At 33.2% G+C, this 15835-nt stretch overlaps 1 protein-coding gene across 1 annotated transcript; it reads right to left on the bottom strand.

The window, feature by feature from the left end:
* Positions 1–1875: 1875 nt before the first annotated feature.
* On the bottom strand, positions 1876–15324 carry LOC127708213 (probable cytochrome P450 12a5, mitochondrial). Its single transcript, XM_052213057.1, is given in 10 exon segments — positions 1876–1890; positions 3890–4105; positions 6194–6275; positions 7117–7283; positions 8273–8456; positions 8863–9058; positions 10948–11126; positions 12079–12304; positions 13577–13797; positions 15285–15324. Coding segments are annotated over 8 exon segments (1173 nt in total). The 5' UTR covers positions 12213–12304; positions 13577–13797; positions 15285–15324.
* Positions 15325–15835: the final 511 nt, after the last annotated feature.

Genomic DNA, 15835 nt, shown 5'->3' with positions numbered 1-15835 from the left:
CCGTTAGTTTTCTCAATTGAATTGTTTCATGTCGGGACCTTTCATTGCCGACTTTGCGGTATGGGTTTTTTCTCATTTTTGAAGGCCGTACGGTTGCCTATGATTGCCTAAATCCACTGTATTTGAACTTTCGTGGATAGTTGTCTACTAGGCAATTGACCACATCTCCTTATTTTTATAAAAGTTGACATTATTAAAATTATGCAACATTCATCATCTTCCGTAAAGTAAAGAAGATATCATTGATACTATATGAATCTTATATAACAGTTACCTGAATGTATTGTCACTGACTATGTTAAAGCTGGTAAAAGAATTTTTGAAAAAACATGACGAAATGATTTATTCCAGAGCAGTCCATATTTTGTTTTGTTATAATTTATCATGAGTTATGAAACATTGAATGGTAATGAATATGATGATATGCTTTAAATACATTACTATACAAAATTTAAACTGTACGTATATGTAGAACAACTACATTTTCTCCCTTGGTGTAAAAGTCATCTTGACCTTGTCGATAGGTGTTGTAAATAGCTGAACTGTTGTTTTCATTTCTTGTGTGTCCGTTGGTATCGATATACTTTAAAGTGCTGAATAACCTGTCAAAATTCAAAACATGTATTTGTGTACGACTTTGATCCCAGCAGAGCTATAGAAATATAGGTTAGTCTATGAAAAGGTATATACTATTAAATTTAGAGCGAGGGGCTTGCCCCGAGCACTTAATTTCATAGTATATACCTTTTCATAGACTATCCAATTTAGCACATATTTACAACTCAAGTAATCTTTTAATTGGTCTATTCATAGTTTATTGTATCACAGGTGTTTGTAAAACGGAGTTCATTAACGAAGTTTTATGTTTTGTAAATCTACTCACTAGTATCATTGTAAAATATGTGATTTCAAGAGGCCCTTGACTCCAGAATGAAAATATGGTAGCTGCCGGTGTAAGTATTTATATTGATATAAAGCGGTGTTAATACTATACATGTACTTCTTTACGTGGTAAGAGGACAAAATAAATCGACTAAAAGCAGGCAATAATTAAATTGCAGTGGAAGCTTTACCAGTTTTGAGAAAAAAATTTAATTCAAGAAAAAACTACAGCTATAATATATTTAAAACACATAGATAGTATGGCCCCATAGATAGTCTAGTGGATTGGCATTAAATGGCAACAACCATTAAAAGATCAAAGATAATAGGTTTTGCGTTTTCTTTATTTCAAAGTGAAAACTAAAAGATTTATCAGAATATATATATATATATATTAAGGTGGCACATTCCCTTCAGACATTATCAAGGCTTTTCAATTCATGACATCGTCCTGAACATGCATAAAATATTTGCCACTGGACATTAAGCAACCAACAATCAATCAATTCATGACAAAATAGAACAATTTCCTTAGAAAATTAAATAAAAAATCATCAAGTTGGCTTAATTTCCCTTCACAAGTTTTCAAAGTACACACTTAGTTTGTGTATAAAGTAATTGCATGGATGATAAATTATCATAATTTTAAGATAGCGTTGTATTCTAGTCAAGATGTAAAAAAAAATTTCTTAGTTTGGTTTTGATTGTTTGTTCGTACGTATTATGCTTTTATTCTTGGTGTGGAGGGGTTTATATAAATGAAGGGACGTAGGAGCCGGTAAAGGGGACACATACCCGCATTATAAACTATTAGCCCCCCCCCCCCACCCCCCGCCAACCCCCCAACCCCTCCCCCCTCCTTATTTCGGCAATTTATTTTCTATCATTATATAAAATGGCTACGAAAGAGGGCATTAACTTATTTCTAGACTCTTAGACTATTATAAATTAAAAGCTTGTCACTTTAAGAAGTTCCCTCTCCCAACGTTTTAATCAACTTCTACTACACTGAAATGAATCAAAGAAATAAGAAATAACTTTACTCACCCACAGCTTATAGAATTGAAAAGCGCTAGTGTTAACGCAGAATCCCTAATTCATTTAAGACTAAATATCTGCAAACATCTTAGTATGCACATTTTTTTTGTGTTCAATCTTTTTAATTATGCAATTGTCTTTTAAAGGCAAAATGTATTACTTTTTAATCAAAAACGTCGTACAAGTCAGATACAAAACAAAAGTAACAAAAAGAAACGGGATGGTAACAACCAGTCGAAAAGTTTTTTTTTCTGCACTTGTAGTCGGATCAAGGACTGGTCTGACTACTCGTGCAGAAAAACTATACGGCAACGGTTGTTACAAGCCTGTTTTTTTTTTTGTTACCTTTGTTCTGTATCTAATACATAATACTATATTACTAAGTGTCCAAAAGGGACTTAACAGTGACTAATTAGTACGGAAATGAATGCAACAGAAATCAATATCTTTGGAAACTATTTTTGAAATATCTTTAACTATAAATGCATGAGGTCTTTCTTGCATTATATCAAACTGGTTGAGTGGTTCTTATGATGACTTTTCAAAGTAGTTCAACCGCCTGGGTGAACTCGGGTAGCGTTTTCGCCTAGAGTACAGCGGATCGTCGATTCAATCCTCGGTCGGGTCAAACCAGAGACCTGAAAATTGGAATTTACTGCTTTTTCGCTAAGCATGTGGAGCTTAGGAGTAAAAACAAAGACTGTCGGCTCGGAGCCAGAATAACGTGTACGGGTAGGGGGTCAAGTCTACATGCAACTTAAAGCTTGCGAACTATCAATCTGTACGTCTAGTACAAAGCAATGTTCATATCAAATTAACACGTTTTTGTCTGATATGAATGTAATACTTGCCACAGGACGTTAAACACATCATTATTACGATCATCAAAGTAATTATTAAAGGGTCATGTGCTCTTCAACCGGGTTTTTTTATTTCGCCTTTTTAACTGTTCGAGCGTCAGTGACAAGTCTTTTGTAGACGAAACGCGCGTCTGGCGAACAACATGTTAAGCTTGATATTTTGATGAGTTTATTATTATGAATATCAAGTACAAACAAATGTACTTAAAAACGCAAAAAGACGCACGACATTTTACTATATATAGTAGGTTTACAATTTTTGTTTTGTAACAAGTTTGTAGAAATCTTATATAGTTTAAGCCTATCAAACTTGAAATTACTGCAGAGTTTAAGAAAAAAGATCGTTATAGTGGCGTGTATAGAGATGTAAAAAAATCAAAAGTCTATTTCAATGTGGTCATTAGACAAGAATTCGTTTTAGAACTGAAAATCAGTAATTATCGTTGTGTTCATGTAAAAAAAAAAAGATACTCACTACGTAAGTTTACACCTATTTGGTTAAAAATATGTTGGGTTTTTTTTTTCAGATGCTGAAAATTTAAAATTAGAAAAAATCTCAGCTTCACAGACTTTTTTGTCAATAACTCCAGAAACGTTGTATGACAATCTTGACTCAATTCAAACCCTTTTGAACCATTTATATGCAAAAAGTAAAATACAAACTCCAAGGGAAATTCAAAAGCGCAAACACGTCAAACGAGTGGAAAACAACTGTCATATTCCTGACTTGGTACTTGGTAATGACATGCTTAATTCAAAAGCAGTACATCTGCACATTGTGTTGCTGTAGTTCGATTCTACTGTGTGTAAGCAGATTAACTATCATCATCATTTTTAACTATTTACTTAATGGTATGATATAGATTTAATCAATTCTTTGGCGTCTTGTTGATTATTAGCAAGCACCGAAAACGCAATATCAAAATGATAATAAACCTTACAATATAAGGCTTGTGGTATCACTATGACCATCAAAACAGACCACTCTTGTCAACGGGCTCAGCGCAGTTATAAGAAGTCACGTTATGGCAGAACCTCATAGTGTGCGGCATCAATAGAGTAAAAGAGCAAACTTGTAAATAGAAAAGATAAATACGATCAAAGCGTACCTTTGTTAGACAAATAAAAATTTCATTCTCGGCAAACCGTTGACCAATACACGATCTTGGACCAAAACCAAATGGTGTGTGTGCAAATGGAAATTCTTAGCTCCTTGCTAGTTCATCAGTTGTATTCCGCAGCCATCTTTCTGGAAGGAACTCGGTCGGTTGTGAGAAAAACCGATCGTCTGCTGTCATAGAACTCATATTGATGATCACCAGTGTCTGCAAAAAAAATACGAGGATATGCTTATATCTACAAAGAATGTGACGCAACAAAATAGCGTCATGTTTATGCGATCTAATATCATTTGATACCAGATTAATCGAGTGAGAATTCCTCATTTTATGATGTACATGGTAGGTAATGAATGCATAGTAGGAAACGCTTACCTCGTCTCCCTCCCTTGGTAGTTCCTGCGATTCCCTTAGATTTTACTTTTTAACCTTAATTTGTATCTTCTTAACGTATATGTGATTTGAACATAATCAAACTACTGCTGCCTTTAATTTATCATAGATAAGAATGCCTCATTTTGTTTGTGACTTCTCTTATTTGCAAGTAAAGACAATATAGTGCTTACAACTGTCTTGTTTATTAATTTATCTGTTGTACAACAAGTCAATTTTAAAAGTATCCAAAAAAGGAATTACTAGGGGTAGTGTGCAGAAATATATTCGTAAACGTAATTCGAAGTTTAATTCCAGGTCAACAATGAAAGTCCGATCGAACATGATTGCATCATTTGAAAAGCAATCAATCCAGTGTGTCACCATTCCATCAAGAGTCTTTCGTTTGGAATGAAGCAATCCAAGTACATACGTTCAACAAAAGATGATATTTACTTGTAGCCAAACAAAACAAAACATTTGACCATGAGAAATGCAACCACAAGAACTACAAATTTGATTCAAAATTTATCTGCTCAGAATTTCTAAACATTTTGATAGTGGTAAGAGTGGAGGTTAGGCAGGGTAGGTTGGCTTGTTTTTGTTAAGAAATCTATGAGACTACCCAATATTTCCTAATTAATGTGAGGATGTAAAACAATGAAAAATGCTCACCAGATCTTTTAATCTACATGTACTTCCTTGTATTCACCAATGGATTGATTTTTTAAAATACCTATCACAGTCCTCAGTCATGACCAAGTGGCATGTACGGCAATCGGTAAAATCAGATTCAACCTTGGGAATTGATCGGATTAGTGTCCGCAGCAATTAAAGAATATGACATTCAAATTCCAATGATAATCTTTTGAACGCAATTTTTCATCCCTCGCCAATATATTTTAAATATACAATGAAATATATGTTCCACATGTCGTAGCCACAGTCACGTGCTCGGCGACATATCTTCAATTTTTACTTGCCATGATCAACACAACGGATGCCACTAATGAAAAAAATTAGGAGATGTGTTATGATTGCCAATCAAAGAACTATCCAACATAGTTCAAATGAAGTTGATGTAAGCAATTCGCCGTTTCAGAATCAAATGAATTCTGGGTAATATGTTCACAAGTGTTGTAATTGCCTTTCAACGTCCCAAACAATGTGAATTTAACCAATGACGTGAAGTAATTTTCATTTTGAGGAACGAACAATGAAATTACCCACAATCCTTTGGATTCTGAAACGGCGAATTATAGGCAATCGTACCACCTTCAACAATGAGAAAAACCCATACCGTACAGTCGGCTTTAATAGACCCGACATGAAACATATGAAAAAATTCAATTGAGAAAACTAACGGCTGAATTCATTACAAAACAATTTACGAAAAACAAATATGACAGACAGGAACCAACGACAACCACTGAAATACAGGCTCCTGACTTTGGAACATACGACATAGAAATAAACCAACTAACATATAAGCAATAAAGAAAATGTACCGATACAGAACAAATTATAAAAATCTAAATATAAAAACTAGTTTAGCTGGAAATGCTCCCTACCTTTCCGAAGCAATTTAGTTCGTGCCCGGTTTTTCTTGAGAGGTTGCTGCTAAATCATTAACTTTCTGTAATGTGAATTGAGGACTTGTGTATGGTTTTTTGATTGCCCCTTTGTATTTCCCCCTTTTCATGTGCAATCTCTTTTCTGAGATCTAGCTAAAAAGAAGAGGCTATGGTATACGTCAATAAAACAGAACGGAATGACCCAAAAAGACATGTAGTGCTCAATATACATGTACCTGCAGGATTTTTAACAATAGACACAACAGGATGCTACTTACAACTGTCAAACATTTAATCGTACGTAAACTAATCTATCAAGCACTTGTTGTGATGTTAAATATTCAATTACGTCCTTAGGTAACCGATATCCTCCAATGACTAAATCAGATTCTACAACACGTGCTAATCCTGCTGAGGTTGGAAAGATTACCCTGTAGAATAATGTAACATTCATAAAAAAACAATAGGGAAAAGTTGATATAATATTTAACTGTAAAATAATCCTTCGCGATAATTTCATATTGCTGTTGTTATGGTGTGAATGCCAGAAAATTGCTTGACATCAAGAGGATATAAAATATATTTCGAAAATCAACCGTTGAAAGCGTAAATTATAATGCATTTTAAAATCTCAGAACCAAATTGCGAAAAAAACAAGAAGCAAAACTTTCCCGATCCTGGTTTGCACTCAACAGACACAATTATCTGTTGTTTTACATTCTATGCAACTGTCATAAAAGTGAGAGGTTTAGCTAGCTACAAAACAAGGTTTAATCCACCATTTTGAACATGAGGAAATGCCTGTACCAAGTCAGGAATATTACAGTTGTTTTTCATTCGTTTGATGATTTTGAGCTTTTGATTTTGCCATTTAATAAAGTACTATCCGTTATTAATTTTCCTTGGAGTTCGGTATTTTTTTTTTTTTTTTTTTTTTTGCTATTTTACTTTTTACAGATGTATTAGTAGAACTCATTTTACAATTGTTAACTTTCACCCCCAGTCATAAATGTCTTAGCCAGATTTGGTACACTTTTTTCGGTCTTCAAATGCACTTCAACCTCTTATTAATTCAGCGTTTCAACTGTTTTGATTTGAGCGTCAATGATGAGTTATATGTCTAGAAGAAAGGTGTGTATGACGTACTAACTTGTAAGCATGGTATCTTTAATGAATTTTTTTAAGCCGTTTTGAACGTTCCATTTTCTCATTACACCAATTCACACAGTAGTTTAATATTTTTCTATACTTAGACAAATACCATTCGTATACCTATGAGATTCCTTTAGACAAGCTTTCATGTACGACATGTTAGCAAGGTGTTCCTTTGTCAATTTTAGACTATTACCAACAATTTTTTTAATTTCGTCAAACAGTTTAGCTTGCTTGTCCTGGTTGACAGCTAATTGATACAATAAAAACACCAGTGTATTGGCACTCTGCAATTGAACGAAGTAGAACGATAAAAAGATCTTTCAAACAGAAAAATTTGCTAAAGGACTTATAAAAGACTTTCCGTTTTGAATTTCCCTTGGAGTTCGGTATTTTTGTTATTTTGCTTTTTGCTAAAGACTTTAGATGGCTATTCTTTTTATGTTCTTTTTTGTCATATAGCTCCTCGCGTATTCACCCCAAGTTTTTGGACATGTGGAGCAGGACCTGCTAACCCTTCCGGAGCACCTGAGACCATGACTAAAAAAGAAAGAGACAAACAGACAAACAACAGTACAAAACACAACATAATAAACTAAAGACTGAGCAACACGAACCCCCACAAAAACTGGGGATGATCTCAGGTGCTCCGAAGGGTTAGGCAGATCCTGCTCCACATGTGGCACCCGTCGTGTTGCTATGAATCTAACCATGATTTCTTATCATTTTCAAACATAATGATCTGTTCATGGCCAACATTAATTTTATTGTTTTGTGTTGTTTTTTTTTTTTTGTTTTTTTTTTAAATAATTTATGATGTCATTGAATAAAAAGTGATGAAATGTATCAAAATTTCAAATCTTGAATATGACCTTATCTTTTTTTTTTAATATGATCTTCATACTATAAATGTTTACTGTTCATTTGTGATAATGATCGCAATCAGTACTGTGATTGTAACGTCAAACTTTGTAAATACAGGTTGAACTTGCGACATCTATGATTTCGACCGCATTTGGATCATGACAACTCACTTTTTAAGTCACACGATTCATATATATTAGATCGCCGAGGGTATACGACAGTACATTCTTAAAATAATTATTTGGAGTTATCCTTGGAATATATTAAAGTTATAGTAAATCCTAAATCACTCAAATATTGACTAATCATTCTATTTAATTGGTGTGTGTCCGTAGCTATAAATTGCAGAGGAAATCCGCTTTTCACCGAAATGGTTAAATAAGTTTTGCATTCATATCCTGGCTTAACTTACCGAGTCAATACCAACACCAAACAAGTCCATAACAATACTATTTACTTGATCGTCTGTTACTCTGCTATCAGAAAGTAAAGAGTACATAAAGTTCGGTTTTTTTTCAAGATATTCATCCAGTTTACCTTCATGTTGTAATTTTGTCAGGAAGTCCTTTTGTGCTGCTAGTTCTGCATTTATTATTCTGTAAATACAATGTTTGTATTAAACATTAATGACAACTTCTCGCAAATTGATTATTGTTAATGCGTATTGTGTACTTTGCATTTATATATATATATATATATCAATATAAAGTACTTAAATACTAGTATTTGTTTTGTCCACATCGGTTGTAATATTATCCCAATGCACGATGTGAAATATTTGAGCCTCGGCATGATACAGGAGTCATTATTGAAAACGATGTTTAGTGTTAGTGCTCTTTATCTTTTTAATCGATTCGACCTTCCAATTGTTTGGTTCGAGTGACACTGACGATTATTTTGTTATCAAAACGTGCGCCTCGAGTTCGAAATTATACGCCTCGTATCTTTGATGAGTTTTTTGTTTCTATAATCTAAATATATATAATGTAATAAAACACTTACTCGCCAAATTTTAGCATATTTTCCTCGAATCGTTTATAAAATGGTGTTCTAAAATACAAGTAAGATTTAAATGGCATAAACATTGCTTCTTGGAACATATCCAGTACATTTCTGATAATTGATGCAACAACAGCAGGATTGTTCTTTTCTGTATATAAACAGCCTAGTCTTTTATTAAAGGTCAACATACCTACACCTGAAAAATATCAATTCTTTTTGTTACTAGAAGAATTGTTTCATTGTTATCTATATATAATATACTTATGTTCGGCACTGGAAAGAACATAAAGATAAGAGATTTCCTAAACTAATTTGTTTTGGCTTTTTCTTAAATGTCTCAAAGCTGTTCAACTTACTTAATACAAGATGTGTTCCGTAACAGTAAACGAAGTGCAACAGCTTATAAAATATAATTCCTTCACACTGCGTTTTGAAAGTCGATGTTGAGTATGAAAAAAGGGATGTAGGATATATGTCAGCAACCCAACGCCAATTACCAATAGACATTTAGAAGGCAACAAATAGTATCAACAGCAGAAAGGCGTCTAATCAATATTTCAAGCTTTTAATTGTCTATGATATTGGTGAATGTATTAAGCAATAACAATTAAAGATCGGTCACCAACACCATATAATTTCAAATTACAAACCAAACAACAAAAAAACACATTAATATGAAATTAAACAATGATAGACCAGGTTCCTAACTTGAGACAGGTACATGGATATGTGGAGGAGTTAAACTTTAACCTTTACCTGAAAGAGTTTCTAGTATTTGTTTCTTATTGAACAAAAATACATGACTTTGTATTTATAGTATTTTACACTAAATCACGAATAAAACAAACAATTCAATTATAATAACAACAACAACAACAACACAAAAATTTAAACAAATCACACTGTACTGTATAAAAATAAGGAGATGTGGTATGATCGCCAACGAGATAGCTATCCATCAGTGTTCAAATGACGAAGATAAAAACATTTATTTGTCACCGTACCGCCTTCAACAATGAGAAACACCAGGGGCGGATCAAGCCATTTATAAAGGGGGAGGGGGTTCCTAACCGAGGATAAAGGGGGGTTCCAACTTTATGTCCCCATTCAAATGCATTGATCGTCCAAAACAAAGGAGGGGTTCCGACCCCCCGACCCCCCCCCCCCCCCCCCCCACACACACACACACACCTGGATCCGCCACTGAACACCAATGCCGTATAGTCAGTTATAAAAAGTCTCAACATTAACAATGTGAACAGTTCAAACGAGAAAACTAACGGCCTAATTTATACACTCCTATTTACGAAAAACAAATTTGACAGACACGACCCAACGACAACCACTGAATTACAGGCTCCTAAATTGGTACAGGAATATAAAGAAAATATATTTGTGAGCCGTCAACCCTCCTCCTAACCTGGTACAGTGGTGTTACAGCACAAAATGAGAACAAACTGTAAAATCAAATTGCAAATGGCTTAACTCAATGGTCATTATTTGTATTCTTGTCTTTCATTTTTGCTTGTGAGCGTTGTCTAAATGCCATTTAGTTTTTCTTTGTTGACATATTCGTTTGTTTTTATAGTATTTAAGATTATAACACAATGTTGACTGCTGTATCCCTAATTTTGACATGTTTACCTATTATGTCTGTTTGTTTTGTTCACACATTGTTGTTATATAATTGAATTTAATGCGACTGTCATACAAGTGAAGGTTTAGCTACATTGTAGCTATTAAACCAGGTTTAATCCACCATTTTCTACATAAGGAAATGCCTGTACCAAGTTAGGAATATGACAGTTGTTTTCCATTCGTTTGATGTGTTGGAGCTTTTGGTTTTGACATTTGATAAGGGACTTTCCGTTTTGATTTTTCCTAGGAGTTCGGTATTTTTGTTATTTTACTTTTCAGTGCGAAGTACAATTAAACCAACTAACATAAAAGCAATAAAGAAAATGTTCCGAAATAAGAATACTCGCATTTACTGAAATCTAGTTCAAAACCAGTTTTAATTAATAAATAAATCATGTTTTCCCAGACTAAAGTATCAATCAGTACACATGTGTCCATATTACTTACTTTCAGTTGTGTAGTTAAGAAGTTCCCACAGAAGATCATTAACTTCTGTTTTCTTCCGTAATACATTTATGAAATCGTCTGTTACCGATTCGATCAAGGGGACATAACTAGCTACAACGGCTGGGCGTAACATTTTTTCCTGAGCTGGTTTTCTTCGTTCTGCCCATTCTTGTCCAATTCTATGAAATGATGCGGAAACATTATTCATTGCTGCTAACTGAATATCAAGTGGCAAATAATGTATGTTTATTCAGGACGCCAATCAATAACCAAGGGAAATGAATATGCTGGCCCGTAAGAACTGAAAACGAATAGTCATGCCTAAGAAAGGATAATAATGAATATATTCTGCACCTCATAATGCAGTCATATGCAGGAAATATTTGTGAACAAAACCGTGAAACAGAAAAGCCAGTCTAGTAACAGGTGAAAATAAATATACCGTCCGCGTAAAAGTATCATGGCCTGGTCAGGCCAAAGATTTGAAGTTGGTAATTGTCAGTTTCTCAGGAGCAAGACCGAAAACTGAACAGTTTGGATTCAAAACAACACTGTGTCCGGGTATATGGTGACCTTAGAGAATTGCTCTCATAACTTTCTGTTTACATTTCTATTTTCAATTTTGATCGTCACATAATATCCGATGGTACTGTATTTTGCGCATTTGTAGGTGCTGTTTTGATTTTAATTTTTAGATAATGATCCGCTGGTTCATGTTTTTAGAGTTTATGTAGGTGCCACAACAATAATACAACAGTTACTTTAGTATAAACAATTATCAAATCAATATCTTCAAGAATGACAAAAAAAATTCGGAAAACTGATTATTTTAGTGAATTTTTTAAGTCAAAGGACCATTACTCTGCACAAAATCATCAGACCGGAACAAAGTTCAAACTTGTTCTGTTACTTTTCATGATAAAACAATACACCAAATATCAAATCAATATCTTCAAGCATGAAGAAAAAAATTGTGGAAAACTGATTTGCCGGACTGACAGATGGACATACAGACAGACAGACAGACGGACGGAGTGCAAACCTAAAGTCCCCTTCGACTCCGTCGGTAGGGAACTAAAAACAACGCAGGAATTGTTACATATGAATCTCAACATTGACGGTCATACTTACAGTAAAACCATTCCTTTTGTGGTTTTAGTTCTTTCATGAAAAATAGTACTAATATCAAAATCAATCTTTTTATGCTGTTCATAGTTTGCTTGAAGAACTGTTTTAGCATAGTCTGGATGACTAACGATTACCATGTTATTTGGTCCAAATTTTATCTTATATATATCCCCGTATTTTTGTTTGAAGTTGTCCAGTACTATATTGACATCACCTGGTTGATATTTACCTATAAAAGATTACAAGTTATTTTTTTATGAAGCAAATCATATTTTTTTTTATGGTTTACTCATTTAAATACATCTTAACGGTTAGTCTACGATGATGTTGGTTTAGCAGATAAAAAGAAGAGATCATATTTTTTCTGTTCTTCATATGACACCTACTATCATACATAGATAAAGTTCTTTTGTTACCTTCTTTAGCATATGATCTTTATTAAATCGCGACTCAAAATGCCGATGACATTTAATTATCTAAACAAGATAAACTTACAGTTGACTGCTTATATTTAACCAATGTGATATCAAATCAACTTCGATACAAATTCGACAAGCAATTGTGGAAGACAAATCTTCACATGTTCCTAAGTGCTTATTGATATATAGCTGAATTTGACGTGTACAGACTTTGAGGCATCACATGGTTTCCCCACTGGCAGTAACGAGTATCATAGCAACGCCGATATGCTTTTCTTTCTGGTGCACCTAATATTACCTTCGGTTGTATTTGTAATTATCTTGTCTTTAGTTCGATGGTTTTGTTTTTTGTTTTATTGGTTGTTTGAGACCTGCCTCGTATAATTTCACTCATGTATTGTTCTTACTTGGTTTTTATGTCTTTCTTAAATTATTTGTTTAGTATCGGTTCTGTTGTTAAAAGATATAGGGTTCTTGATGTATATAATCATATTTTTATATTTCAAAATGAGTTTTCATACTTAAAAATGTTCAGTTAAAATTAATGATGAATATTTGCAATTTTGGTATTTATAGATCAGAGTTTATTTTTAAGTTACAAACGCAAAAATTAATTGTGTTTTCCGTATTGCCACGCAATGAAATTTGCTTTAATTAAAAAAAAAAATTCTGACGTAAAAATCTCTTAAAATTTAAATAAGATTACAACAATTTAAAGATATCGTTTCACGATTTTTAGCTAGAGGTATTTCCTTTTGTCGTTATTTTGGAGGTGAACGTTCACAAATTTCCAAATTGAACTAAGCATACGGACATCAAGACTTTAGAAACGAGTTGTTTTTCTGAACAATTTTAATTTGTTTTTAGCCTTGCATTATTTATCATTACGAACTAGTAAGGATCTCTTCTTAAACTTGCTTTTTACCACATATTTTAATTTGGTTAGTCAAATAAGTTCACCTCCAACATGGCGACCAAGGGTAATAACTTAAAATCAAATAATGTCGTATCAAAACCTATCTGTCTTTCAATACAATTAAAAAAAACATGTGCAAAGATACTACACTGCATAGTATACTTACTAAAAGGTTTAAAATGCAAAGCCGCGCCAATGTAAGGTATGTTGTAAAGCCCTCGAGGTCCAGGGACTTTATTGAATGGTTTTACATCCGCAGTATTATTTAGCGGTGGTTCGTTTCTGGCATCTGCAATTGTTGTGGAAGTACGACAAGAATAGTACTAGACTTTAAAATCATTGACTTTTTTTTACTTGGCTGAAGGATTCTGGTTACTTTCATCATATCTACAATTTCATTAATTTCAAATAGCCGTTCAGAGACCTGATTGACCTTTTGCATACACTGCTCTAGTATACACAACGTGATTATAAATATATTAAGTTACTGACCATTCATCTTTAGGGGGTGGGGAGGGGGCGCATGATTCTAAATTCCTTTTTTTTGTCTCGGAATGGATTTGAAAATAAAATAGTGTATTTCCGTCGAAAATGAGGGGGGTTCAACATTGAATTTAAAATAAAAAATCTTTTTCATGTATGTTATTGAAAAAAATCATTTATAAAATGTTTGTCCCAAGAATAATATTTGTGACTCCCCCCCCCTTTTCCACCCACAAAAAAGATGAATAATCGTTCATAAAATTACTTTGTTGTACATTATACATGTAATGTATACAGCATAGCTTGTTACGGCTATCCACCATATGTATTATGATTGTTTACCTCTTGCTACTGTTTTTGCTCTTGGAGAGTACATAAAATGTTGAAATATATTTGTGCATGTAAAAACAATCTTCTTGCGGTCACTTCTTTCGGCTGTTTGGTAACGTGTTATGAATTTGTACTGTTTACTAGTGTCATATACCAACTGGCGATTTGGGAATGGACACTTTTTTCTTTTGTCACATATATTTTGCAATACATTTCTGTATTTCCTATTTGCCATTACTAACACAATCCTCCTTTTATTAATATCTGTAAAATGGGTCCATGCATCAAAATACCTGTGAATATTCCGTATAGAACGTAGTGAAATTGAGCATGCGCAATCGAGAAAGTGGTGGCGTTGGTAGTAACACTTCAACCGTTTTAAAAACAAGGTGGTTCAGTGATCAAGTTTAGTTTGGTTTCCAAATGAAACATACAATATTCAAAAGAATTATGCATAAAAATGAATGGTAAGTTGGCATAGTACAACGGTGATTCCATTGACCTAATAAATACATGCTGTATAATTTTCAACCCTTCATCAGCACTAGCTCTCCTAAAGTTTTGGTTGGTAGAATAGTAACTTACAGTGTAACGTCCAAACGCTCCCTTTTTTGATCCCCTGTGCCATAGTCACTGTCAGGTAAAAAAAACAATTTTAAAACCACCACGCTATACTTTTACAGAACTAAATATTCTTTGAAAAGTTAGGGAAATCCAGTATTATTAAAAACTGGTTGCAAAGAAGTTTTAAATAAAATACAAAGTTTGTATTGATGAACGAACACAACAATAACTATATATATGAAAGTCTCCCTTTCCTAGACCGATACGGTATAACATTATAGAATATTCATATCCTAAATGTTTAACTCTAATAAAACGATAGTAAATGATATTTATAGAATATGATACATAATATCTGTGTTATACATTTAAGATCCTTATTTCGAACTTATTGACTTTATACAATAACCTAACTATTGACAAAAATTATATAAATATTGTAACTGTATAAGTATGATCAATATATATAAATGTAAATGACTGAGTAAAATACTTACTAAATAACGATGATAATATTTGTTTACATCTGAAGTTTAGTTCCGGTTAACGCACATTTTTTTTAACTTTTTCGCGGGATTTTATGAATTAATGAAATATAAACACTTTTTAACTTTTTCGCGGGATTCTATGAATTAATGAAATATATAAACACTTTATCAATTTCGTGCGTCCGATATATTGATTTTATGGAATTGCCTTCATCAGGAACGCTTAAACCTAAACATTAGAAAGCCAGAATGCATAAATACGTTGCAACGGACAAAAGGTCCTAATTATAAATAATTTCTTGATTTTTGAGCGGTGAATTTCAAATAAGTATATAAATGTTATAATTCATGCCACATATCAATGTGAAGAATAATAATTATGGAGATTGGAATGACTTTTTCGTCCAAGTAGTCTTTTTCTACTTTATTCTCTCACAAAGACGCGGGGAGAACGATCTTCGTTTGTCCATAATATGTTTGAAAAACTGTACTAGGAAGTTGGTAAACAAACTAAATATGATTACGAATTGGAAAGACATGACATCCAAATCTACAATTAA

This window comes from Mytilus californianus, unplaced genomic scaffold, assembly GCF_021869535.1.
Source record: "Mytilus californianus isolate M0D057914Y unplaced genomic scaffold, xbMytCali1.0.p SCAF_7, whole genome shotgun sequence".
NCBI classification, from domain to species: domain Eukaryota; kingdom Metazoa; phylum Mollusca; class Bivalvia; order Mytilida; family Mytilidae; genus Mytilus; species Mytilus californianus.
This window is presented reverse-complemented; position numbering and strand designations above follow the sequence as displayed.